Raw genomic sequence first — 26847 nt, forward strand, 5'->3', positions numbered from 1 at the left:
ACAGGCTTATTATTTGCTCTTCGATTCTCAAAATAAAGTGAATATATATCACTGGCCCAAATCCGAATAATAAAGGTTACACTGCACGCTAATTACTGTTTTAGGTTTGACCCTCGCCGTATGCCGTAGTGGCGGTTTCACCCACACCGAGTCCACATACTTTCAAACTACGATATGCCAAAAGTGCTTCAAAAAGTGATAAAACTACATAACCGAGGACGCCCTGTTAACTAAACATATATTTCTCCGCCTCACCAATATTTGCTCTATCTCTAAAAGATAAGGTAAGTTGCCAAAATCTGGCTAAGACGATTAGGCTTGCACGATGGCAAGTTTTGTTTGTTAGCTTAGCATAGCATAGCTAGCATAACATGGTGGTTTAGTGGAGTATAAAGTTTCTATGGCAACATCACGTGAGCGCTTCACGCGCGCATATCACAGGTGTGTATGTGCAGCTATGATCACGATATGTGTGTAAGAGTATTACTGTAGTATTAGTGTGTGTGTAGCAGGTCAGCGCGTCCGGGTCAGTTAGCTCCGTGTGTGTCCCTGTCCTGGACTAGCTGTTGGACTTGTGTAGCTGTAGGTTTGGGTTCAGAACAGAAACTCAACGCTGTTCTTGTCAGTTCAACACGAGGTCCGAGGGAGTGTGAGTGTCTTGGCTGCGTGTCTAAGTTGGGTCACCAGGTCATTCCTGCGTGTCTATGTGCTGATAAGCGCCGCGATGGACGAGGTCACCCGGCTGGTGTCGGCAGGTGACTGCCTGAAGATCTGGGACTCCAGCACCATGACCGCAGTGGAGCAGTTCAACCCGCACAGTGTGGTCCAGCCCCTGACACACGTGTGCTGGAGCACCAGCAGTATCCTTCACAGCGGCCCGTTCAACCCCGAACAACCGCCCACTGAATGCATGGAAGGCTTTTCTTTAAAGATGCTGATCAAATGTATCATCTCATTCACCAAATGAACCTGATTCACTGTGTCTGTAGTACTACTTTATGGTGTGCCTTGACAACAGTCAGATCAGTACATTGTCAGTGCCAGCAGTACAGGAGACAAGCTGGTGGTGACGAGCCTGAAGTCCTCGCCGATCCCAGTGATGGAGCTTGCAGAAGGGGTTCGTTGACAAACTATACTGGAGTAATAAGAACTGGCTTACAATTACGATGTTACATTCTTATCTGTGCAATATGTGGGGTTTGGTTTTTAGAAGAAGCAAACGCGGGTTGCGCTGAATTCAACATCTCAGTTCCTGGTAAGCGGAGGACTGGATTGCACAGTCAACATCTGGGACCTGAAGACAAAGAGATTACATCGTAGCCTAAAGGTGCCTCAATGTTTTGTGAATTCTGTACTGAATGCATGATTCACTTTCTGAATTGAAAGCTAATCTGTGTGGCTGCAGAATTGACGGCACCTCTCAAAATCATCAGTACATCACTCCTCCTTGCTCATCTCCATATGTTCTGTCTCTCATCAGGACCATAAAGAAGAAGTGACATGCGTATCTTTCAATGGTGGTGATAGCTATATAGCATCTGGTTCCACCAGTGGAGATATCATCCTCCATAACATCACCACAAATATGTCCAGCAAACCCTTCGGCCATGGGCCAAATGAGGCAAGTCCCCCGTTACCACAACGAACGGGGAACATTTGAGATCCCCATCGGGTCATTTGAATACAAACATAAATTACGTGGATACAAAAAGTAAACAGGTGTTTCATCTTCGTAGCCTGTGCGTGATCTGAGGTATTCGCTGATCAAGCGCTCTCTGTTGGGGAGCGTGGCGGACAGCGGTGCCGTGGTGCTGTGGGACGCCAACACGCAGAAGGAGCAGCATATGTTTGAGGGCGCGCACAAAGCTCCCGCCTCGGGACTGGCCTTCTCTCCGGCCAACGACCTGCTCTTCATCACCGTGGGTCTGGATAAGAAGATCGTCTGTTACGACACCTCCAGCAAAATGTAAGAGACGGGTTCGACGTGATGCGTGCCGTAGCTCGGACCTTTTGCGAATCCTTTTAAAAGCGTGAATGTGCCGTATATTGAGTGCCGTGTTTTGTGCCGATTCTGCAGTATTTTCCGGAGCAAGCAGGTCGAGTCTCCCCTCACGGCGGTGGACTTTACTCCGGATGGGGCGGGGCTGGTGGTGGGCTCCACCCAGGGCAGGATCTACCTGTACGACCTGCGTAATCTGAGTGCCCCCATTAAAACCACCACAGCTCACAAAACCTCCGTCACCTGCATCCGCTTTCAGCACTCCAACACCAGGCTGAAGGTACGGCATTGTGCAGCATCTCGTGCAGCATCTCGCCGGCCCCTAAACCACATGACCGCACGCCCACATGATTAACACTTCTCTCTCAGACCAGTAAAACGGTGTCCAGCAAGACGTCCTCACTGCACTCCAGCAAGAGGACTTCTGTGAAGCTGGTAGCGAATCCGCCGAGCGGTCCGCCGACCCACAGCCCCGCAGCAACCCCTGTCCCACCCGCCCCCGAACACCAGCCGCCGGAGCGAGCAGACGGCCAGGCTCAGAACCCAGGTGAGGTTCTGTTTGTCCGGAGCGTACCCTCTAACGCTGATTCAGGACCAGGTGGAAGGAGTAACTCTCCTGCTGTGTTGCGGGGGTGTGTAGGAGGAGGTGGAGCGGCTGAAGGCTCCTTCAGGGAGGCTGAGGGTCAACACGGCCTGGAAAAGTTCAGCACCGTGGGCCGAAACAGCCTGAATCTGGACATCTTCTCTCCCGTCACTGATGGTACACGCTGCCTCTCATCACCCGCTGTGCTTTCGGAATGGGGTCTAAAAGGTTTTGCTAAATGTAATGTTTTTCTTTTTTTTTTTTCTTCTCCCTGGTCCCCCATCTTTCTATATATGATTCATCTGTATCCAGCTTTCAAAACGCATGTTTTCAGTGCTGATACTCCAACTTCAAGAAACGGTAAATCTCAAATATACCATACATATAGAATAGAGCATTAGATTTGTGATGTTTTAATGTTTGGTCTCTTTCAGGTACACTCTTTCAATACTGGTCATGAAGGCCCAGTAGTGAATGCATTTCATTACTTCGGTTTGAGGGGAAACTAGCATTGATATTTTGTGTCCACTAGGTGGCAGTGCTGATGTGTTCTTCAGGGAAGCTGAAGGTCATCACAGTTCAGATAAATACAAAGTAGCGCGGAACAGCCTGGATATTTTCTCTCCTGTCCGAGAAGGTGAGAATTCTCCGGCTTATCTTCATTTACTTATCATTCAGAATATAAACTAACCATCCACTTTAGTGAAATATAAATTATACTTTGTTATTAGGGGTATACGTGCACTTTATTAAAACAGCTGTAATAATGTATGACTAATTACTGGCACATATATATCTAAACCATCTACTGTCGCCCATCCTGTACCCCACAGTCTTCAGTTTCTAAGCACAGCACCATTTCTTCTGTTAGTCCTTTGTCAGGGCTGTCCAAAGTGTGCCTGCGTTCAGTTTCATTGGCCCGCATTTTAAATTTCACCAGAAGATGGCAGTAGACTTTTTTTTAAGCTATTTTATATTTCACCTGAAGATGGCAGTATGGAACAGCAGTCCCAGACTCCCACTCCCCGGAATGCAAAGCTGAATGGTTGGCCCCTCACACGTTCACCTTGCCAAATCTGGCCCTCACTCTACAAGTTTGGACATCTCTGCTTTAAGTGGACCATTCTCGTACAGCAGCGGCCCTGCTGTGGTAGTGGGCCTTTTGTTGAGCGTGCACCAGGAACGGCACTGTGCACTGTTGCACATGTTGACGTCGTGCTGGGTTAAGAGTGGTCAGCCCACGATGGAGTTACTGACATCTTATAAATTTCTACCCAGATTACAAAGGTCAAAGACTCAGTGATGCCTCAAGTGGGAAAAAAGGTGAGATTTCATTTCCCACCTCAGTCATTTTAAAACTTCAACCAGCAGTCTGTGATTAATGGCTTTTTTATGTTTTTTTTTTTTTCAGTGCAGTTTTATTGTTGTTATACTGTATAAAGTACATTTATTAAGTATTTCCTCACTTGTCTGTCTGTATGCAGGGCTAGATTTAGACTTCCTACCTCAGTACCACGGCTCGGGCCAGCGTAAGAACCCCCTGGGCACCCCGGCCGGCCGCTGTTATAGTCCTCTGTCTGCTGTCCACACTCCACCTGCCATCAAAGAGGAGGAGCCAGTAACCACGTCACCTGCACATTCAGACAGGCAGTGCAGCACAGTGGTCAGTCACATTGTTTTAGCCAGACTGTTAAAATTAATACAATACCAACATTAAACAAATAATGGCATTGCAGACTGTAGCTGTTAGGGTTTGTGGCAGTGAGAATATGCTCTGTGGCTATAGTCTATTTTTACTGGTTGTCAGTTGATTCTATAATTGAGGTTTATGAACATTGTGGGCAGGCGGAGAAAAGCAGCGGTCCCAGACAGGACGTCATGACCACGCCCCCTGCTTCTCAGAGTACACGCGTCCAATCAGTGCCTCCCTTCAACACCCCTGAGCCCAGTCAGCGCCGAGAAGTGCCAACCCTGCACACTTATGATTCGCCAACGGACGGGGGCCGGCCCACAGCGGCAGCAGGTATATGAGCAGGATGCTGGAGACACGTAATCACATTTGAGCAGCGTTTATTTGAAACATGATGTTATTTCCCCAGCTGGTGCATCTGCTGCTGGAAGCAGTGAAGCGCCACTCACGTCTGTCCAGATGAATTTTGTACGCAATATGATCCATGAAGCTCTAGAGGACTTCAGGTAAGAGATTTTAAGTTTATACATGCAGCCAGCGCACACATGAATGCCAATACTAAGGCTTATTTCATTTTATGCATACTGCTTGCCGTTGAAGTCTACTTTTCCTTGCCTTTTAATCACCGCCAGTCCCCTTGGCCAAGTTATTTTCTGTGATTCTCTTCCAGGGACACGTGCCATAGAGACATAATCAATCTCCAAGTGGAAATGGTGAGGCAGTTCTACATTCAGCTGGTAGGTCTCACCTGCGCCCACATGCCTGTCGTTATCTTACCTTTCCCTCTTCATAATTCGCCCTTTAATGTGACGGCCGTGCCCTTCCAGAACGAGATCCACGGGCTCATTGAGAGGTATTCCGTCAACGACTCGCTTGTGGAGGAGATTGAGAAGCTGAAGGAAGAAAACAAGCGACTCAAAGCCAACTACTGAGAAGCTCCTGGGTCCCCTCGTCACACGGGGAGGGGCTGCCCGGGGTAAGGGCTCGTGTTGAAGTCTGCGTGGAGGGCACTACCCTGTCGGCCTGGGTGGAGGAAGGACAGAGAGCTCTGTGCTCGGCTGCTGATGCCTGGAGTATGCTCATGAGTCCTCAGGCCAGAGACATGCATCCTGTTTTGTAGTTGTCACACCAGTGCACACTTATAAGGTTACGGTGGGATTTTTCTACTATTTCTGTGCCTTCATAAAGAGAGAATATACTTTATCATCTCGCTCCATGCTGTTTTTTGCATATCTTTTTAATAGGAAAATTATACTAAAATATGATATACAGGGCTTACACGTGAATGTGGTGATGGAATTTGACATCCACTTGGTGAGTGAGCTCCAGGTTGTGCATTTGTAATTCATAGTTTTGTAATCCTATGGCCAATCCAGTGAATTGTACACTGGTTATTTCGCTTGCCAGTGGTTAGAATACAGACGTAATTAAGACATGGATACGATATATTACAAACGAGTGCATTTTTAAGTGACATCATGACAGTACCTGCAAAAACATAACTAACTCAAATATGGTTGTGTACTTTGTAATGGGTTATTAAGCAGTTTTTCCTGAATAAATTATTACATTGTACCCCCCCCCCCCACTTTTGTGATTGATTTACATTTATATAATTCTGCAATGCTTGTATTTATTGTCATTACACATTTGCAGTACTGAATTACTAATATACAGTGTTTTATTTTATTTCTGAACAAATGAATTTATCTTTGGAAGTGTGTAACTAATTTTGTAATGTTTTAGCTATGCAGGTTTTCAATTTCACCTGTAGCCAAAAGTGGTGTTGAGTTTTCAACGGGCAGCATGACTGTTTTGTTTTGGTTAACTGCAATTTGCATTACGGTTTTGCTGTGGATTCTACATGGAAATTTCACAGCAGCGTTCGTATGGGCCGAGGAGAACACAGCACGGGACCTGCTAGGCACCCGCGGCACTGTAAGCCTGGTGTGTTTGAAATAGATCACAAATGGAAAGCCAGAACAGTAGAAATAGATGACATCTTTGGTGATAGATACCATTTCTTCTGGGTTAGCCAAGAAGGCTGCAGCTGTATCCACTAGACAACACTGCGTTATGGACTGCCAGACTATTTCCCCATGTACCACTGTTCTCTCCTTTGGCCAATTGTAAAGTATCTTGCTGGTGGTTACTGTGATGCTCCAGAGGCAAACGATGCATTAACCTCCAGCTAAAGGTGTTGGCGGACTTTACATTACAGCACCTCACAGCCAGCCATTTGAGATGGCACTACAATACTTATGAATAACAGGATGTTTATGATGCTACATCGCCCAGAAACTTCAAATCATTATAAACTCAAGTCAGAACAATACATTATTAAAACATGTTAGTATTGTAGATTTACAATATTTAATACCTGCAAGTCTCATTATACATCTTTATCTTTTTGGCTATAAAACAAACTAAATATCACATCCTGAGATGCAACTTCTAAGCTGCTCTATAAAAACAGTGTTTATTAGACAAATTAAAAATAGCCGTTCAATTCAACAGCAAACCCAGACCAGCCCAAAAATGAACACATTAAGATATGTAAAAATGTCAGTCTTTCTATGTCCATTTCATAAATATGGAAGCCTTTTTAGAAGGGTTCTTTCAGATGCACAGGTATCAAATGAGTCATGGGACAGCCCATGTGAGGTAGAGAACGGGTCAAGTGCACTCCGACACATCTGCCCTACAGATGGGACAGGTGGCATTCTCCTGAGAAGCAAGCAGTGAAAAGACACGAGTTACACGATAGCAGGACGAGGGGTGGAGAAGAGAGGAGCTTGAGTGGAGAAAACTGACTCACTTTTAACCAACGGTCAATGCACTTTACATGGTAGTCGTGGAGACATGGAAGTATTCGTAACTTCTCCCTTTCTTTGTAGCTACAGAAACAGATTTGACAGCTATTCGAGAGAGAGAAATTAAACAAGATAATTATTATTATTAATATTACAAATAAATAAAAATGAAAGCAGCATTACAAAAAGGAAACAAAAGTCTGCTCCAAAGACTAACTCCGTCTTTCCCGCACTGTGTGCAGGGTCATACGCTTTCGTAGGGAGTCTCTCGATCTCTCCTTTGCTAAGAGCGTTCTTAGACACAACAGCTCCCTGGTTCTCCTCAAACGCTAGAAGCGCCTAAAACCAAAGCCACAGAAAATAATATCAATTAAAAGAAAACGCATCACAGGGGCCACAACACATTTAACAACAGAGCTTTGCAATACGAGCATGTACCTCATAGTTATTCCCCTGGCTGTCGTCAAACAGTCCCGAAGGCAAATGCTGAGCTTGTCTGCGGCGAGAGCGGCCGGCCTGCGCTCGCGTCTGCCTGCCTGGTCGGTCACACCACAGCATCAGCACACAAACACCTTCTGGAATCCACTACTCTCACCTCAAATGCTCAATTGCTACGTGCAGATGTTCAATAAGCCACGTCTGTGAAATCGTAACTCACTGGATTGGCCCTGAAACATGGCCTGCTGCAGCTCTGCATACTCTGTGGCAGTGTGGGAGAATGATGGGGAGTTCATCACGGATGAAAAGGGTGAGATCCAGCTCAAACCCACATAGGAGTCCAACTAAAGGGAAGATGCAAACAAGATAAAGACCATTACTTTTAGCGGTCAGCGACACTGACCACACTATATGCTTCAGCCCAGTGAAGATGCAAAGGGTCGTGCACTTGTAGCTCCTAACCAGGTGGTTGTGAGGTTGTCTGCTGGCCGAGCTGGCCTCCCATCTCCTCTGCTCCTGCTGAAGCTGCTCCTCTCTGTCAAACTGCTCCTGCACAACAACACATGGGCGTAATGAGAAAACGTGAACAAGAGAAGCACTCGGGTTCAAACTACACGATGCGCCACGTTAGACGCCTGAAATATCTTCAACAATCAATAACCATCAAAGATTTATCCATTTTAGCCCATTAAATGTTTGATAATTATCACTTTAATTAAATACATAGTGTAAATGTGTTATTTTTGGACTTCAGGACTCACCAGCCTGTTCCGGAGCTTCAAGGCTTTCCTCTCACTTCACCCAAAATCTCACTCTACTTCTGATCATGCAACATAACTCGACGACTCCTTCATGGCTGCAATAATCAGGACAGCAGCTCCTACCTGAAGACTTCTGGCAAACGCCTCATCTTCAGCCATCTGAACAGAGCGAACCATGGCATCAACCACCATGGAATCATCTTCATCCTCATCTATGATGATGATCTCCTCCTGTATTTGACATGCAGGAGGACTTACAGATCCATTTCTTCTTTCTGTCTCTGCACATGGCACAGGGGGAATCTGTTATTACAACCGGTCTCTCTCAACCAAGGAATAGCAGCCATGGGGATGATAATCACTCTAGAAATATCGTTTGTCCATTTGTGTAAACACACCTGCATCTCGCACGCATCTCTTTTCCTCCGCTCCACATCCAGAAGACCTCCCACAAGCTCTAGTGGACATTCTTTTACATTTCTGTTCTTTTCTGCCGACACCAAGTGTTTTTTGCGATGAGCCGCAACCACGGAGTGACGTGTCGCTTCGAGCAGCGGCGCCTACCAGCACGGTGAGCGGAGGAGCTCCAGCAGAGCTGGAGGCCACAGAAAGAGAACAGGAGGTGGAAGGCGGTGGGCGTGGAGACTCAAACCACGTTAAGTCAGAAGGTAGGAGAGATGAGGCAGGCACAAAGCCTGCTGCTGCTGCTACAGTCACACCCTGAGGAGCGTCAGGGCAAGCGTCCCGTAGCCTCCGTCGCTTTAGTGTCCTTCCAGAGCTCGGGGTTGTGTGAAGGTATCCTGGAATGTTGTCCCCCGTTTCAGATTTCCTGGTGTCTGGAGTACAATGTGCGCTCTAAGAATAAAAGCGAAATTGTAAGAAATTATTTTGCTTGATAATATGTCGACAAAAATTTAGGACTTGAGAAGAAAGCGGCTCTTACCACTTTGTGGTCATCAACTATCTTAGAAGTCCGTTTTCTTCTAAATGCAAAGGGGCTGCAAAGCAGAAACAGATTTCTAACAGACATAGAATTATGAACACGCTAAATGATAGCTAGTAATTTTTCTTGGCAATTTTCCTGACCCAAGACAATTAGACAGAAGACTCTTTGACTTGGGTTGAGACCCAAAACCATTCAACACCTTGGATTTACATGTAGTACAGAATTAAGATGGAATTAAACTAATAACAACAATTAGCGTCCTTAGTACTCGTATTATAAGAGCCATTGGAGGCAGAGAGCTCAATCCTTTGAGAAATATCACTACACTCATTAGAACATTTTGCAGTACATGAAAATACAGGCAGCCCTGTAAAAGTCTGTGCTACATGAACTAAACATGTGTTTTTAAACAAACGTCCCCTCAGTAATACCTTGGAGTTTCAGGGATGATTACAGGAGAAGCTTCATCAGAGGCTCCTCCATCATCACAGGAGATCTCGCTGTGGTTCAGCAGGCACGCGTCGTTCAGACACGCTGCCGGGTCTTCCTCGTCGGAACCTCGGAAAGGACTGCTGCCGGACCCCGGGTCTCCGAGCGCGCTGTCCATAGCTGCTCACCTGGTTATCTACCTCACCTTCACGGTGTCTGCAGATCTGAAGAAAAGGGGGAATAACAAATAAACATCTGGGCGGACCTTCATCACTGCAGCCTCATGACCCGCAGTGATGAACGACACACAACGTTAGCTACCAAACACAACAACCTCGCCTGTTAACTTACTACTCTGGGTTAACTAACGTTACCCCCTGTGCATCTAGTGGACAACTAATTGTATGTATCGGGTTTTTTGCTTACCGTCAATACACATGTCCTAATTAGTCTTTTTTTCTTAACTCGGTGGCTAATTGTGTCGGCTAACTAAGAGCTCGAAGGCGCCATACAAGCGTTTTCGTAGTTCTTCCGCTGACGTCATTTCCGGGGTGTACGGCCGCGAGGACGAGAAGGGTTGTAGAAATTAAGCTCAGTAAGTAAAGTAAAAGAAGGACGCGATCACACAGTCTCATTGAAAATGTAGGAGTTAATGAATAAAGTGCACCAACGCAAAACCCGTAACATAATCCAAATAAAATTTGAAGACTAGTATTGTTTTGATATAATCAAATGACGATGGAGTGTTGGGAGTTATCGGACAGTTGATCAAATCAGAGTTAATCCAACTCAATGACTCCCGCAAAGATGTAATTAAACTCTGCCCACGAATTTCTCTTGGCGAAAGATGTAGGCTACACGGTGAGCATACGATAGCTAGCTAGCTCTCCATAATTATGACGATTAAAAGCAATGCCTGATTATATCAAACAATACTGGTCTTCAAACTTTGGATTTGGATTATGTTACGGGTTTTGCGTTGGTGCACTTTTATTCATTAACTCCTACATTTTCAATGAGACTGTGTGATCGCGTCCTTCTTTTACTTGCGCTCCATTGCTGGTCACATCTGAGCTTAATTTCTACAATGGTTTTAATCAGCCCCGGTTCTGGACTGCTTTGCTTGGGGGGGCAGTAAAACATAATGAGGGGGCATGTTGATAGTCATGTTTATGAAGCCAGAAATATATTCAAGGCTTGATTTGTGCATGAATGATGACTATTGATACTGGCTTAAAGTGATGTATTAGGTAAAGAAATAAAAATGCATATTTTCGAACTTAAAACTTAAAACACAATGATTAAAAAATACATGTTGATTATGTAAATGGAGAACAAAGATTATCTAATTGTATTTCATTTCAATACTGCCATTACTAATAGAACAACTCTATTTCTTGAAAGGCTGACAAATGTACCTATACACAGACTGAGAATATTCAAACATGGAAATAGGAATGAGTGAGAATATTTATATTACTGGGAAATTAAAATATAAAGAAAACAAAAGAATACAAATTCTGTTATAAAAGGGAGTATTCGTCACATTTCTATTTTGAAAAAGAAAAAAATATGAAAGTACATATAAGAAATCTATCTACTGCACTTTAATGGTAAAAAATCTGGTAAAGTATTGAAGTTTTTATTGATGTTATGAAACGTACTGGTACAATGCGGTATTTATGCACAGTATAACAATACTGGCTGTGATGGCGAGGAATCGTTTAAACCAGGGATGTCAAAGTCAAAAACACAGAGGGCCAAAAAAACAAATTTGCTACAAGCCGAGGGCCGGACTGGTTCAATGTTTATTAAAACATATTGAAATGATTGCACATAGCCTATTGAACCAAGACCTAACACAGTGTATATTATTTAATGTTTAAATAAATAAAGCACTATTTTCTTATGGATCTGTCAGTAATTTCAAGTGAAAGCATTTTTCAACAGGCAAACAGATAAAAGCAAACTTCCTTCAAAGAAAAATCACATGAAGACACACAGAAGACACACAGGTTTACCTTTTACCTCCGTGAACATGTACTCTGCCTCCCACCTGGCTTGAAACCCGTTCTCAGTGTCCACCTTACGTTTAGTCATTTTTGAGAAGGGGGATAGCTGAACGTTGATGTCTGCTCTGACTGCTGATTTAGGTTTATACTTTCGCGAGTGACCATAGTGCGCGACTCCGAATTTTAATGTTGCTTTGTGTTGCAGGTTTGAAAAGTGCTGCAATTTAGGCTAAAGTACTTGAAAATGTTTTAAATTGTAACTACTTCGTTTCACAACAAATATCTGTCTGACTGAACAGTTCTCTTGTATTACGTTAACAATTACGAGCCTCTTGTAATTCCAGGACGAAACATGAGAGAACGTGAAGACGTTAAGATTGGGGAAAATAAACAACCATTAAATAATGTGAATAAAAAGCGAATTATTTCGAATCATTTCGAGTATATGTATAAATATTTAACATATTTAAGTTTAACGTGCTGGAAAATATTGAAATGGACCTTTAAAGTGACGTACAAGTGCTTGAATTCCACCTTATAAAGGTGTATGAACCCTGCAAACATGACTTTGTTCATTGCGCTGGCGGAGCCACTGCGATTACGTCATTTTCGCCGCGCGGACCCTCGCGACGCTTCGCGCTGCAGTGACTTCGTGGGCTACCGTTGCATTGTGGGGAATGTAGTGTTTGCGTACAAAACACCATCGGGCGGCTGTGGCCTGCGGGCCGGTTCTAATAGTAATTCAATATCATCCAGGGGGCCATAGATAATCAATTCGCGGGCCGGATCTGGCTCGCGGGCCTTGACTTTGACATATGTGGTTTAAACCATAGACATATATACATAGACGCCTCATGGAACGCTGAGTCGTACGTAAATGCGTCCGCCATATTGGTGAGGGCAGAAGAGCGATCGGAGAAGCAGCGAAAGATGCCTCGCTCATGCTCTGCGTATAACTGCACCAACCGCTTTTCAACTGAAACAAGATCAATTGGCATAACCTTTCACAGGTAAGAATGTAAATGTATTAATGCTTCTATTTGTCCATTACGGAGTCATTTTACGTACAGATTTTCCTGATTTTGTGTTCAATACTGTTCATCACGGACGTAATACTGTGATTTCCCGCGGTGAAACCAGTCTCAGAACAAACAAAGAAAGTATATTTTTACTAAATTCGACCGAAGTAGGTACTCTGATTATTGTGATTTGTTTAGCAAACGTTTGTCATACTATGTAGGTTTCCAAAAGATAGAGATCTCAGAAAGAGATGGGAAACAGCTGTCAGACGAGAAGGGTTTTCTGCCAGCTTGTCCTCCATGCTCTGCAGTGAGCATTTCAGGCCAGAGGATTTTGACAGGACAGGTCAGGCAGTCAGGATCAGAATCACTTGGAGCTCCTCTTTAATTCAATCAGAGCATCGGGTACAGAGCTGAGATTCTTCTTTCCTCTGAAGATGAGCTTTGTCTTTTTGTCTGCATGTTGTCAGGTTAACTGCATATGTAAGTGTTTGTGTGCATGTTTTCAGGGGGCTGGAATAACAACCCCTCAGCCAACCAGTTCCAGGCCATCTTCAGGCATCTGATGGTGCGGTGCGGTGCGGTGTGTCTCCAAGTTCATCAGGAAATGTGGTAGCACAGGATGAGACCGTGTCCCAGCCAGCTCTTGAGATGTCCTCTTCTCCAGCAGTAGCAGACCCCCTTTGTCAACATCTCTGCTTTAGTGTGTGACCATACATATCTACCAACCCGCTTTGGTGCACTGGTTGATAATGCACTGGTGTACATCTCAGGGTTTGTTGTCAGGCAAATTCTTACAAAGCTGTCCTGTGATGTGTGCCGTGGTAGTTTGGTTACTGATGCTACACCTGCATCATTTGATCAGAGCTATCACCTGCTCACATTAAAAAACAAAGGAGGACTGATGATTCCTTCTGAGGGCACAGTGAGGGTGGTCAGATCAGCTGAGCGCTTCATTCGTCAGACGAGGTCAGAACAAGTGGTCAAAGTGGCCTTGATCTGTCAGTTGGTTCGTGCAGAGATTGGGTCTGAGGATGTGTTTTTTCTGGGGGGGCACATTCAAGAAACACAATTTGGAATTGACAACCACCATTTCATGTTGATGTCTCAAGTTGTGTCTGTCTTCCACAAACTGAGACTGCACCATATTGCCAAGCTGAACACTCTTAAGTTGCAGAGTGGTAACACACGGAAAAAGCTGTGCAAGACTGTTCTTTTCCAAGGGTATTAGTTTCAAACAATAGAGATCCCAGTATATACAGAGATAGATATAGACCGATATATAGATATATATATAGATATATAGATATTAATGTGTACATATATATAGATATAGATATTAATGTGTACATATAGATATAGACATTAATGTGTACATATATAGATAGATAGATATTAATGTGTACATATATATAGATAGATATAGATATTAATGTGTACACACATATATATATAGATATTAATGTGTACATATATAAATAAATATTTTATTTATTATTTCATATATTGATGATGTGTGTGTACATATGTTCATAAATGTTAATTACTGTAAATATAAAAACGGAATCAATTGTATCATAGGTTGACATTTTTTTATTCAGAAATTACAATTAAAATATAATGAAAAGTCATAAATATTGTCTTTGGTGATTGTTTAATTTCCAAATATATTAACGTTTATATGTGAGTGGGTCGATGACGAACATTAGCTAAAAATACTTTGTAGAAGAGCACTTTCTGAAGTTCGCTCCATTCACTTGCATTAGCCTTACTGGCACATATGCCCTCACCAATATGGCGGACGCTGTTACGTATCGCAGCAGCGGGCTGCCCCGCTCGATGAGGCGTCTATGTATATATGTCTATGGTTTAAACCATGAGCCGCGACGGCTTGCACGGGGGAAAGAGCAGCCTCGCGCGGTGTCGTGCACCTCTCGAATTTTGCAACTTCGCGCGCGCCGCGCCACAGCGCAATGAACAATGTCATGTTTGCCGGGTTCATACACCTATACAAGGTGGAATTAAAGCACTTGTACCTCACTTTAAAGGTCCAGTTCAATATTTCTCAGCACGATAAACTTAATTAAGTTAAATATTTATACATATACTCAAAATAATTCGCTTTTTAAATCACACTTTCAAAACGCCCAATCTTAACGTCTTCACGTTCTCTCATGTTTCGTCCTGGAATTACAAGAGGCTCGTATTTGTTAACCTAAGACAAGAGAACTGTTCATTCAGACAGATATTTGTTGTGAAACGAAGTAGTTACAATTTCAACATTTTCAAGTACTTTAGCCTAAATTCCAGCACTTTTCAAATCTGAAAAAGCAACATTAAAATTCGTCAGGTAAATGTTCATTCCCCTGTTTTTTATTACCACATATCGTTTCGGACAACACTGCGCGGCAAGTATTTAAACGTTTCCGCCGTTCGCGCAGGTTTAGGAGAACCAAGTTAGCCTAACCGCTAACGGCTAATAAAATAATTTAAGCAACACCTATGTAAGAGGTGAGTAACATTAAAGCAACGAAAAACCACAGTTAAGCAAATATTACCATGTGGAAGTCAGTTTAAACTCAGAAGTAGTGATGGGACATCTGAAGCTACGCTTCGAAGCGTGTACCGAGTAAAAAGGGGCGTGTCCGATGAAGCCCCGCTTCGGAGCTTGTGTTAGATTGAGCAAAATCACGTGATCAGCAACAAACGAGGCCTCGCATTACATCGGCCACGTCATTGCTTCATTTTGCGTATCGTTTTTCAAAATAAAAGCGCTACGAACCCTGTTGCTTCGTGTTGTAGAAGGTGGTTAAATTTAAAATCTGGAACGTTCTAAATTCTTTTTGTTTGATCAGGATGTACATCAGATTCACACATCAAAAACAGATTAAAACCATTGGAAGAGGCAAACCTTATTTGTAATGTTAAAAACATTTTACATTTGGCAGACGCCCTTATCCAGAACGACTTACATTTTATCTCATTTTTATATAAGTGAACAATTGAGGGTTAAGGGGCGCCTCAGTCATGGCCTCAGGTCTGGGAATCGAACCCACGACCCTCTGGTTACAAGACCAGTTCCCTAACCACTTCCCTTCCCTAACCACCAGGCCATGACTACCAAACCAGATCTAGAACCCCCAAGAAGCAATTATTTTAAACACATTTTGTTTTTTTTTTAAATCAGTTTCTAACTCAAAATATTCAGTCTGCCTCAACAACCACTCAATTCCCAATATAGTAAAGTACAACATATCTTCATTGTCAAATACGTTCATGACATACAAGAAAACCCAACACAACCACTAATGGTCAGGGATTAGATTGGCTACAAATCATTTTAATAATTAAAACATGACAATTAAGTATGATTTAATTGATTCTCCTGTTACTAAACATGAGTTTGATTGAAACTTTGTGACAATATTGCATTTACAAATTGTTGAAAGTATGATCCAACTGAATGACGAGGCTGTTACAGTTTCACCAGCAGATGTCACTAGTGAGTGATGAATGAAGCCTCGAGTAATGAACCTTTTTGCAAAGCAAAGGGTTGGAAAGCTTCATTGCTTCAAGAGGCTTCATTTGCCCATCACTACTCAGAAGAGTGTTTACCAGTATACCTGTCTTTCACTCACACTAACAGAACATATACTGCCGAACTGAACCGTTTGGGGCGGTCTGCCGATTTTTATATGACTCAAAGAGCCAATCAGGAATAAGCAAGGAAATATCTTCACGCTGTAAAGCAAAATGCATTTTTGTGATTGGTTCAGAGGTAATAAAAAAAAGCCGTTGCTTGCATTGTGCTTGGGGGGGCAAAGACACAATTTGGGGGGGCAATAGGCCCTTTTCACACTTCCGCATTTTTTCTTCTGGAAACTCTCGTTGCAGGGTAAAGTTACTTCCGTTACACATTAAACAATGGCAGAGTCCAATAACAAGAGCTTTTGCAGTGCACCAGGCTGCTCGATCTCGAAGCAAAAACAGTCGTATCTCAGTTTCTACGGTTTTCCGGCTGACGACGAGCAGAAAAGAAAATGGGTTTGTGCAATTAGGAGGGATGAAGGGGAAAACTTTGTGATACGGAGCATCTTTGTGTGTAGCCAGCATTTCACTGCTGCAGACGGCTAAAGCTCGCGGCTAAAAGTTGGTGCTGTTCCCTGTTACTGTCCCCGGTACTGTTACTGTTCCCAGTACTGTTACTGTTCCCAGCCGGTTTCAGTGGAACAGTTGCTGTCCGCGTTTGAAAGATCAAGCTCTCGACTGGGAGTACACGTACGTCCGCTAGCATCTAGCTGTTACCCGCTAGCATCTAGCCCCGGTTCGCTAGCATCTAGCCCCGGTTCGCTAGCTTCTAGCTCCGGTTCGCTAGCTTCTAGCTCCGGTTCGCTAGCTTCTAGCTCCGGTTCGATAGCATCTAGCCCCGGTCCGATAGCATCTAGCCCCGGTCCGATAGCATCTAGCCCCGGTCCGATAGCATCTAGCCCCGGTCCGATAGCATCTAGCCCCGGTCCGCTAGCTTTTAGGCCCGGTTCGCTAGCTTTTAGCCGTCATCCGATAGCTTCTAGCCCCGGTTCGCTAGCTTCTAGCCGTGATCCGATAGCTTCTAGTCGTGATCCGATAGCTTCTAGCCGTGATCCGATAGCTTCTAGCCCCGATCCGATAGCTTCTAGCCGTGATCCGATAGCTTCTAGCCGTGATCCGATAGCTTCTAGCCCCGATCCGATAGCTTCTAGCCCCGATCCGATAGCTTCTAGCCCCGATCCGATAGCTTCTAGCCCCGGTTCGATAGCTTCTAGCCGTGATCCGATAGCTTCTAGTCGTGATCCGATAGCTTCTAGCCGTGATCCGATAGCTTCTAGCCGTGATCCGATAGCTTCTAGCCCCGGTTCGCTAGCTTCTAGCCGTGATCCGATAGCTTCTAGCCGTGATCCGATAGCATCTAGCTAGAAAAGAGCAAGCTCTCGGCTGGCAGTACACCACGAACATCTACTACTCGAGAGTTTGCTCTTTCAAATGCGGACAGCAACTGTTCCACTGAAACGGCTCTGAAACTAGTTGTGATCCGCTAGCATCCAGCTCTGCTCGGTAGCATCCAGCTCTGACCATCACTTTGCTGTCGACTATATTGGACACTGAATAAACAATAACACGTAATAACTTGGTGTGTGTCATGAACTTTATTGATACTGATGTAAACCAAACAATCAATAGCTGACGTCCCTTGGCTTGCTAAAGCTGGGCGTACACTGTACGATATTTTAAATCATGTACTCAGCTCCAGCTCAAACTACGACTAAATCGCAGGGAGAGTCGGCTCGTGGAGCTGCTTCAACAGTGATACTCTCACGAGGAGCGATTTGAATTTCAAACATGTTTGATATTCTTGCGACGCTGCGATTTCTGATCGGGAGTTGGTCGTGAGGTGTGAATCGCTCCTCGTTTACCTGTGTAAACTATACGATGCACGACACGCGATTGAGCCGAAACTCAGCCCGATCGCAAAAATAGTCGCACGAGTGAAAAATCGGCTGAAAATGGGCCAAAAATCGCACAGCTTAACCTAGCTAGATATTGTTAACTAAAGCTGTCAGTATAATATGTAATATTATAATATATAACATAATAATATAGACTGTTTTACCACTCCGTAGGATGACTAATGGAACCAGCTATACCTTAAATAATAGTTAGTTACCTAGCTAGTGCTAGCTGGTGTTAGCTTACCCTGGTATAAGTGAATAAATTATTCTACAAACAATTTGTAGCCTCTATTTAACTTGGAACCGTTCGTTGTTGAATGTTCTCCAACGATACTGGAAACGTATTTAAAATTCAGTCTCGGCAGCGACGACAGGGATGAAGTAAACACACGCTCCATGCTGAGGTGAATTGACAACAACTATCTTCTGCGAGTACCGGAACTTGTTTTACCCGGCGGTGACGTATTTCCGTTTTGTTGTGAAAAGGGCCTATGCCCCCCTCTGCCCCCCCCTAGCGCCGGCTCTTTAATATTCAAAGGCTCTACAGCAGGGGTCGGCAACCTATGGCACGCGGGCTACCGTTGGCACGCCGAGGCATAATCAGTGGCACGCGAAACGCTGGACCAGCATCAGCAAAAAAATTAATAATACAAAATAGAGCACGATCCTCCAATCGAAATCGCTCCTCAACGCTCTGCTCGACGGAGGCGCTTATACTTGGCGATCGATCGCGATATAATACTTAATTTGTGTCCATTTACACCTCCCCTCTGCTAACAATTTACACTGCCACATATATATATATATATATATATAATGATGTACAAATGATGCAATACGTGCAATAAAGGAAAAAAAAACATTAAAGTGCCGTTGCAGAATAACAAGTTAGAAGTATTTTAAACTTTTATTTAAAAATGTCTAAAGTCATAGCTCTTCTAATGTTTTTATTCATCTACTTTTGTGCAAGAATGGCATATACTTCTGTTTAAAGAGCTTCTCCGTGCAGTTTCCGCCTTCTTTTGGCAGATCTGTTAAGATGATTGGCTGCAGTAAAAAATGATTGACAGCTAACTCTGGCTGATAATTGGCTTAATAAAAATTGATTGACAACAAAAGTCTAGTATCTGATTGGCTGCATTCGAAAATGATTGACACATGCTCCGCCCTTTATCGGAGGTGTGGCGTGTGAGCGTGTGAAGACGGTCAAATGCGTGTGTCACACGCTCAATGCGTGAGACTTGAGAGCCCTGATTACATATATGGCGAGGACACCTGCACGTTCACGACTGTATGACGTCTAGGCTCGCTGTGCATGAACTCGAACTGTTTTAACAAAATCATCGGATAAAAAATATTTTGGACATTTTACCCGTTCATCAACCACTTTATTAGTAACTGGACACTATTTTACTGGACACTATTTTACCTGATGTAAAACAATCTGTCTGCCTCCTCTTATCCCATTTATCAATGGTCAGTTTCTCACTACTTGACTGTCTTTAGATGAACAAAAATAAATTTCATCAGAACAGGGTGGCATGGTAGCTGGTGTGTTACCATTTTTTTTGACCCATCAACCGCTCTGCATTGGGTTTCAATACTTTCATTAGTTGGACTATGTGCACTAGGGCAGGGTAACACTATGTAGGGCAGTGAGTATCCTGGACGCAGTAACGGAGTACTAGTATTAAATATATCCTGCCTCAGGACATTATTCCAAGGCCTAACCTGCTATAAAGAAGTTATGACCTCATGACAAAACAATTAAAATATTTAAATATAACATTCTTTATTGGATGATGACATGGACTATATACAGGATTTCATTTAAATAGTTTAAGAAGAGCATAGTAAATTAAATAGGAACAATATGAAGCCATTAATTTCTTTAAGACTAACATTTATAAACAAAGACAGTATGAGCATTAAAGGTACGAACAGGTCATTGGACTGTCCAGTGTCACCTTCACTGTCCAGTGCTGCCTACACTTCAAAGAGTACGGACTGAAGGGACTTCCGTACAGTGGCCATCTCCTGTTGTTGCTAAGAAAAATTTGCAGAAGGACATTACCACTGTGATAAATTGCACTGTGATAAAAAGTAACAAAAGTCAACAATCCCCAATTCACACTAGACACGTCAGAGACATGTAATGGTTTCTGACAGAGTTACATTCTGTTAGCAAAACTATCATTTTCATTTTTCATTTTGAATTATTTTCCCTGGCAAATCCACAATGTTTTTTTTAAGTACTGATCACTTAATAGTGATGAATTAGTTGTAAAGAAGATTAGTAGATCAAACCGGTTTAATAATTATTATGATGACACTAATGTTGCTCTGACAACATTGTTGTATACTATAATTCTAAATTCAGCATGCAACATGTAGAATGCTGTGGTGTGAGATTTTAATTGACCTCTAAAGTTATGCAGTTACATGTAATAAGAAAAAACACAGTTGGAGCATAAACACACAGCAGGACAGGTGGATTGGTAACAATGTTGGTAATCATTGGTAACAATGTTATCCATCCTGTGAAACAGACTAAAATATGCATTTGGTAGATTAGCCATAAGACCTAAGAAAAATAACATGAAATTGTGTGAATGCCCCTACTGTGTCCATCATGATCTTCTTTTGCAGAAGGGCCATTTCCTTCTTCAGCTCCATTTGTGCTCCCTGCAGAAACGCCTCATGGCTCCTCTCCATTTCTTCCATCTTCTGTAGAACAGATATAGGAGGACATACTCCAATAAACACAAAAACATGTAGCCTATACATTATAAATATTAATAGGAATATTGAAGTGTAGTTTCCAAATGCATCATTATAATTCTTCTCAAAAAACACAAATTTAGGATGCATCAACATTATTTTTCATGTTTTGCATTTTCCATATATAAACAACCAGAAATCTTTACAGGTATACTGGAAAAAAACTAAATAGTTAACTCTTCTGACCAGCTGTAGTGAAATGCATGCAAAACATGTTATCTTACAGCCTCTAACCTTGATAAACTGCTCATACAGCTCCTTAATGGATTTCAGTTTTTGGCTTTGCACAACTCGAGCTTGTTGGAAGAGCTTTAGCTGCTGCCTAAACAAGTCCTGCAGAGGTAAGAATGAGTTAAAGCACTGTAAATCAGCGTAAGCCTTCACTACACATTTAGCAGCACTAACATTCAATTTCTCCTCTTGCTCCTCAGATTTATGAACATCAGTCTCCCATTGCTGCAGTGTTGAGAACATCTGCTGGGAGTACTCCTGTGTGAGCTTCTGCCTGTGATGGGAAAGTATTCAAATATTCTTTATTTTCAAATGTATGCAAGTGTAATGTAGCATAAGATGCTTTAGACTGTGCACATTTACCTCTGGTTATGCTGGGTTTTCCACAAATGCTCTATTTTCTGGTTGCTACCTTTCAGAGAGCTTTTGGTGAAAGCCTCTAAACGTTTTCTCTTGGCTTGCATTGCTTTGCTGATGTCAGCTATGCATTTAAATATGCATTATTACAATAAAATGTCAAGTTTAACAAATCCACTGAAAGACAGTTGCTTAAAATAGCAGAAAGTTAGATCATTATCTTGAGCTTGCCTGTTTATAAGTGGAATTCCCTTACCTCCAAATCTTTCCAACATTGTCTGAACTTCATTGCTGTAAAAAAAGAAAAAAAAACATGTTATCTGTTTATCAACCAGTTTTCATCCAAAGAATTAACCATATTGCCACAGAACAAATGTTTAACTCACCCCACACCTACACTTAGGCCACCTTCCTCAAATGAACTAGCAGATCTTTTCTTTCCCAATTTATCAACAGCAGAAGTTTCTAAGAAAGCATTCAGACAAGAATTATCTGAATTTTCTAAATTATCTTTAGAATGATAGATACGATCGCGTCTATAGCTGTGGTTTTATATAGTTAATATACAGTATCACCGTATACATGTTTTACAATAAGGTTCCTTAGTTATTAACACTAACAAAGTAATTAACACCATTTCTGAATCATCTTGCTGCAAAGGCAGTGTTTTTGTAGGCCAGTATTAACCTTGATAAGCAATACTGGACACTCACTTCCTTTGCAATTATTTGGTGTCGATTCTTTTTACTATTTTGTTACTTATTAATGATTAAGTAATTTGGTTTATTGATATCATTAATAATAGCAGCTTGATACTGAACATTTATCTCTGTAATCTGATATTATAGAACAGCTAAATTGTGCATTAAGCATTTTATTCTGTGTACTTCATAAAATATGATAGACTGGAAACCTCCTCTAGTTTCTTCATCCGAACCGCTAAAGCCTTTCTTTTCATCCTCTATAATAAAATCAAATGCATGCAAGTCTGTGGGATCTTCTGTCCGTTTGGTTTTCTTGCTCTGTTTTCTTCCTGTTGTCGCCATTTCCTAAAAAGAATAAAATGAAAAGTGGCGAGATAGGTGGCTAGCTAAGCTAAGCTAGCTTTTAGAATTACTGCTAGGTTAGTTAGCGTTAGCCGGCTACCCACTAAACGTCAGCTTCCCACTTTACAGGGGTATTGTGCTGGTATTGACGGGTCAATTAGGTCACTCTGTATTTTTGTGGGGGAAAAATCTAGATAACAGGACAACTAAATTGTAAGTTTTCACTCACAAATATCTCCAACCGTTAGCTAGTTCAGCTGTGGAAGCGAATCGTTCGCGCCATAAACGAGCACGCGAGAGGGTATAGGCAACAACTGCACGCGCCCTTTGTAGCGTCTCGTTTGTGCGTTATGACTCTTTGACAATAACCTTGTTCACAAGTGCAGGTGTCAAACAGCTCGTTATCTGCACACAATGACCTTGGCTTGGACATACAAGCTACAACGGCAGCGTGCGTCCTTCTGGGAGTAAATAATGTATGTAGTGTTGGGAAAATATTCTTTACTTAGCAGTAAGCTTGATATTAAAACCAGATATGAATGCGCCATAAGGTGCATTAAGTTACAAAAGTATATTCGTAAGTTTGGGGGCATTACAAGAGTTAAGCAGCATATCAGCAAGGTTGCCAACTCTCACACAGAGTGAGACACACGCATTTGACCGTTTTCACACGTTGACACACATCCGATTTCTCACGCCGAAAAAAATCTAATTTACCTCTGATCGCTCTGGCGCCAACCACTCGCGATATAATACTTAATTTGTGTCTATTTTACACCCCGCCCGGTAACAATTTCCGTTCGCCACCCGCACCCCTACTCCTCGTCAACAATTTACACTCGCCACCTCCTCCAGGTTCAAATCTCACTCCAAGCGATCTTGAAAAGTTGGCAACCCTGTATCAGTAATATCAGTGCACTCAGTTACAGAGAACAGGTTGGTCCAAAAGAAGAAACATACATGTATGAAAATCTATATAGAATAGAAACATACATGCTTTAGAACATTTGGGGAAATAACTAGGGAGCGAAATGGTTTTCAACTCCATCTATGGAATGGAAGATTACTGAAAGAGCAGACAGATATGAGGAGAATCAGTATATAAGATTGGAGTGTCTCTGCCTCTTAGGGTGGGGAGCATGTACATGCATTGTATGTGTGGGATCTCCTGAGACATCTCAGTACAAATAAAATCTTTTTTGTTTGCAGTTGACTGGTCTGTTTCTAATTTTATCCTTCTGCATCACCAAATATGCTGCGCTGAGGTACTAAAGAGAAGTAGAAGCGCAACAATAACTAATTATGTTAATCGTGATGAATCATTCTTTATTTATGCACTGTACAAAAAAAAAAAAAAAAAACTTATTAAAAAACAAAACAACAAAAATGTACAACATTCAAGAGTCTCACTTGCAGGAGACTGGAAATACTAGCGATATCATGGCAGATGACAACGATATTATGCAGTTATAAATAATAGGCAACATTAAACATCAAACTTCTCCTCACAAATAAAATGTCCATTTTCTTCATAATCGTCCCGTGTGACTACCATTTCTTCAAAGTCTGGGTTTTCTGCTAGGAGCTTTCCTCCTTCCCAAGGGTAGCTGATGGGACTGAAATGTGAACACAACATTTAAGTAAGAGAGTAAAGCACTTTTAATGAATAATCATTTTCAGTCATTTTTTTTGTGTCCATTTTGCGAACTCACTTTTGTGGATGTACTACAGAAACCTGGAATTCCGTAGGGGCAAGGGCACGGACATCTTTGTACACACGATCCCTGAACCCTGGGAACAAGGTGTTGCCTCCAGTCAGGATGATGTTCTTGAAGAAGTGGGGCTGCATTTCTGCATGAGGATCAAAAACAACATTGCTGAGTCGTTAAGTTATAAGCGTGATGTGACTGTGTGATGCCATGTGGCTTTCATGATTGGTGCTGCACCCTCTCCTACCTTCAGGCATTTTACTGATGGAGTTCACTATTGCTTCCGGTATGCCCATTTCCTGGATGCCAATATCCGCTGGGTGGAAAAGCATCTCTGGAACAGCAAACCTCTCATTGGTGAGTCGCAGAATCTGCTCGCTAGTCTTATACTTCCCTGTGAAATTCATCTCTTCTTGAGGCTATAGGATCCAAAAACATGGGAAATTAATATCAGTTTTCACAATTAAGCTTGAAGTGAAAATATAGGACATAAGAGGACAAGCTAACAAAAAACACAAGAGTATAGGACAAGTTAACATTTTATTAATAGACAGTGGACACACCATGCAAAGATCTAAAGTCTAGTATGAAAAATTTACATTTAACCAGCTTTCCCACCTTACAGAAGCCCTTTTTGATGGAGCTAAAGTCTGGGAGCACATAGTCTCTCATAACAAGGTTTTCTTCACCTTTCAACCTGTACAAAAAAGCAAGTGACAAACAGAATGTCGGCTGATTTTGAATGATTAAAAATATTTTTTAGAATGATTCTGAATTAATTACTTTCCAGAAATGTGTGGTAGGTAATAATGTGCTAAAGGCACAGCTTACTGAGCAATCCCCATATCTTTGTAGAAGTCCTGTGACACATAGCACACATCCTCCTTGACTTGGTTTATCACGTATGTCTCATCCATCACATGTAGCTGCCTTCAAGTCAAACATAAAACATTAGGCCCAATTAAATTCATTCTGTGCTCCTATATTTGCAGTAATAGGACAAACTTTCAGATCTAGTAATTTGACTTATTCTGTTATACACCCATACTGATTAATCTGCAAGGCATCAGTGTTCATGGTCATCATTCTAACACATTGTAATTCATCTTTACTTTAATCTTACCTGTATGAAATTATCTCTTTTAAGTGGTTCGTGAGAAGTTTTCCGCCTACATTTATCCTGCAGAACCGAAAGCAAAGTACAGTATGAATGACAAAGCCCCAACAGGCCATCTTGGGAAATGTTCAGATGTAATTAAGTGTGGCAGTGAACACCTGACCTGCATATACCATCTTTCATCTTTCTGCCTCTACAGTAAGGGACGATGTGTGTGAAGGAGAAGCCGCTGTCCACTACAATGCAGCACAACTCTGAATTGTTCTCCTGGAAGTATCTGTGTGCACTCAAAGATCCAGCTGAAATACAGTACATTTTGTAGGGAACCATTTGATGTACAGAACGACAGTACTCGTTTACAATACTCAGATTATGTTCTTAAACTTTGATAAAGCACAAAGAACATAAAAGAACTCACAATTGATTCTCAGAGCCGCCTGAAACTGGTACTCCTCAAAGAGAATTTCATTCATAGATTCTTGGATTGACATGAAGTTGAAGTATGGTTCGGTTATTACTATGTTGGTATCAGCAAAGTCCACCTGTAACCATTTGTAATTAAAACGTTCTACGTGAGAGTCATTTCATGACCGAAGGCAACGATCTTCATAACACTGATGTACTGCTCGTAGCTTATGCAGCAGTGTTGTATTCCAGTATAATCTGTCTGTACCTTGAACATTTCCTTTCCAAACAGATGATCCCATACTTTGCGTTGCACATCCCAATTAACAAGATAACCCTGAAATACAAAATAACATTAGACACCATTGAATATGTTTTGCAAAAGCAAACTTTTAGACACGCCTACGCTGTGCATCTATCTAACTACCTTTTGAAAGGGAAGAATATAGAACAATCCAGATGGGTCTTTGATTTCATCTAGTTGATTGGCAGTGAAAGTTTTTAGTCTCAGTGTCTTCGAGCGGAACTGGCAATTCGGAATAACACTGGAAAAAGACGAAAAGGTCATTAAGTGTAGAGATCGCATTAATCTGTATTAGCCAACTAATATAGACAGAGAATCATTACCTGACTTTTTCATGGCTATACCCAATCTTGGCAGTGTAAGCGCCATTGTCCAGAACGAGAGTTGTCATTTCCAACAATTATACATCAAATCACAACGTCGGTCAGTACGAGTAGCCGTTACAAACGATGTAAACCGTGTTACTACTGAACAGAACCATTCAGTAAATGACACACTCAGTATTTTACAATTGTTACTAATCGTGCTTCTTCAATTCATGCGCCACATCCAACTCTTCTTCTCCCGGTCAAATCTAACTTTAATACATTGTGTGCTTACTGCCACCTACAGTACTATATGTGTATATACTCACACACTGCTATATAACTTATACTACATATCTATATACCTATGTTAAAGTTTTAAATGAAAGAGACAGTCTAGAAAGTCATGCTATAAA

General features: G+C 42.1%; 4 protein-coding genes across 7 annotated transcripts; 1 reads left to right on the plus strand and 3 right to left on the minus strand.

The window, feature by feature from the left end:
* The first annotated feature begins 110 nt into the window (after nt 1-110).
* On the plus strand, nt 111-5852 carry nedd1 (NEDD1 gamma-tubulin ring complex targeting factor). Of its 3 annotated transcripts, none has more exons than XM_077021514.1 (17): nt 111-284; nt 627-860; nt 1023-1117; nt 1211-1327; nt 1481-1621; nt 1737-1966; nt 2078-2279; nt 2369-2546; nt 2640-2759; nt 2895-2942; nt 3115-3219; nt 3861-3905; nt 4067-4245; nt 4428-4605; nt 4682-4778; nt 4943-5009; nt 5100-5852. In XM_077021514.1, exons 2-17 carry the CDS (start codon nt 725-727, stop codon nt 5202-5204), a joined length of 2043 nt encoding a protein of 680 aa, XP_076877629.1. In that variant the 5' UTR covers nt 111-284; nt 627-724; the 3' UTR covers nt 5205-5852. The 3 variants fall into 3 exon arrangements, with proteins under 3 accessions (XP_076877629.1, XP_076877627.1, XP_076877628.1); XM_077021512.1 differs by having other exon boundaries at nt 112-284; nt 718-860; XM_077021513.1 differs by lacking the exon at nt 111-284 and having other exon boundaries at nt 296-860.
* Nucleotides 5853-6732: 880 nt separating this feature from the next.
* On the minus strand, nt 6733-10233 carry LOC143526827 (uncharacterized). The gene is made up of 11 exons (XM_077021515.1): nt 10086-10233; nt 9662-9883; nt 9228-9282; nt 8683-9139; nt 8408-8565; nt 7986-8072; nt 7744-7867; nt 7524-7621; nt 7303-7424; nt 7091-7190; nt 6733-6999 (listed from the first exon to the last, which is right to left on the minus strand). The coding sequence occupies exons 2-11, from the start codon at nt 9835-9837 to the stop codon at nt 6949-6951; spliced, it is 1428 nt and encodes a 475-aa protein (XP_076877630.1). The 5' UTR covers nt 9838-9883; nt 10086-10233; the 3' UTR covers nt 6733-6948.
* Nucleotides 10234-19963: 9730 nt separating this feature from the next.
* sycp3 (synaptonemal complex protein 3) lies at nt 19964-22946 on the minus strand. 2 transcript variants are annotated; one of them, XM_077021521.1, is made up of 9 exons: nt 22821-22946; nt 22459-22594; nt 21932-22010; nt 21802-21836; nt 21552-21669; nt 21363-21462; nt 21192-21290; nt 20799-20903; nt 19965-20222 (listed from the first exon to the last, which is right to left on the minus strand). In XM_077021521.1, exons 2-9 carry the CDS (start codon nt 22589-22591, stop codon nt 20163-20165), a joined length of 729 nt encoding a protein of 242 aa, XP_076877636.1. In that variant the 5' UTR covers nt 22592-22594; nt 22821-22946; the 3' UTR covers nt 19965-20162. The 2 variants fall into 2 exon arrangements, with proteins under 2 accessions (XP_076877637.1, XP_076877636.1); XM_077021522.1 differs by lacking the exon at nt 22821-22946 and having other exon boundaries at nt 19964-20222.
* Nucleotides 22947-23471: 525 nt separating this feature from the next.
* actr6 (actin related protein 6) lies at nt 23472-26706 on the minus strand. The gene is made up of 11 exons (XM_077021520.1): nt 26450-26706; nt 26250-26367; nt 26091-26159; nt 25836-25959; nt 25581-25716; nt 25424-25480; nt 25132-25230; nt 24919-24997; nt 24548-24719; nt 24304-24442; nt 23472-24207 (listed from the first exon to the last, which is right to left on the minus strand). The coding sequence occupies exons 1-11, from the start codon at nt 26515-26517 to the stop codon at nt 24078-24080; spliced, it is 1191 nt and encodes a 396-aa protein (XP_076877635.1). The 5' UTR covers nt 26518-26706; the 3' UTR covers nt 23472-24077.
* Nucleotides 26707-26847: the final 141 nt, after the last annotated feature.

Source organism: Brachyhypopomus gauderio, chromosome 11 (genome assembly GCF_052324685.1).
Source record: "Brachyhypopomus gauderio isolate BG-103 chromosome 11, BGAUD_0.2, whole genome shotgun sequence".
NCBI lineage: Eukaryota > Metazoa > Chordata > Actinopteri > Gymnotiformes > Hypopomidae > Brachyhypopomus > Brachyhypopomus gauderio.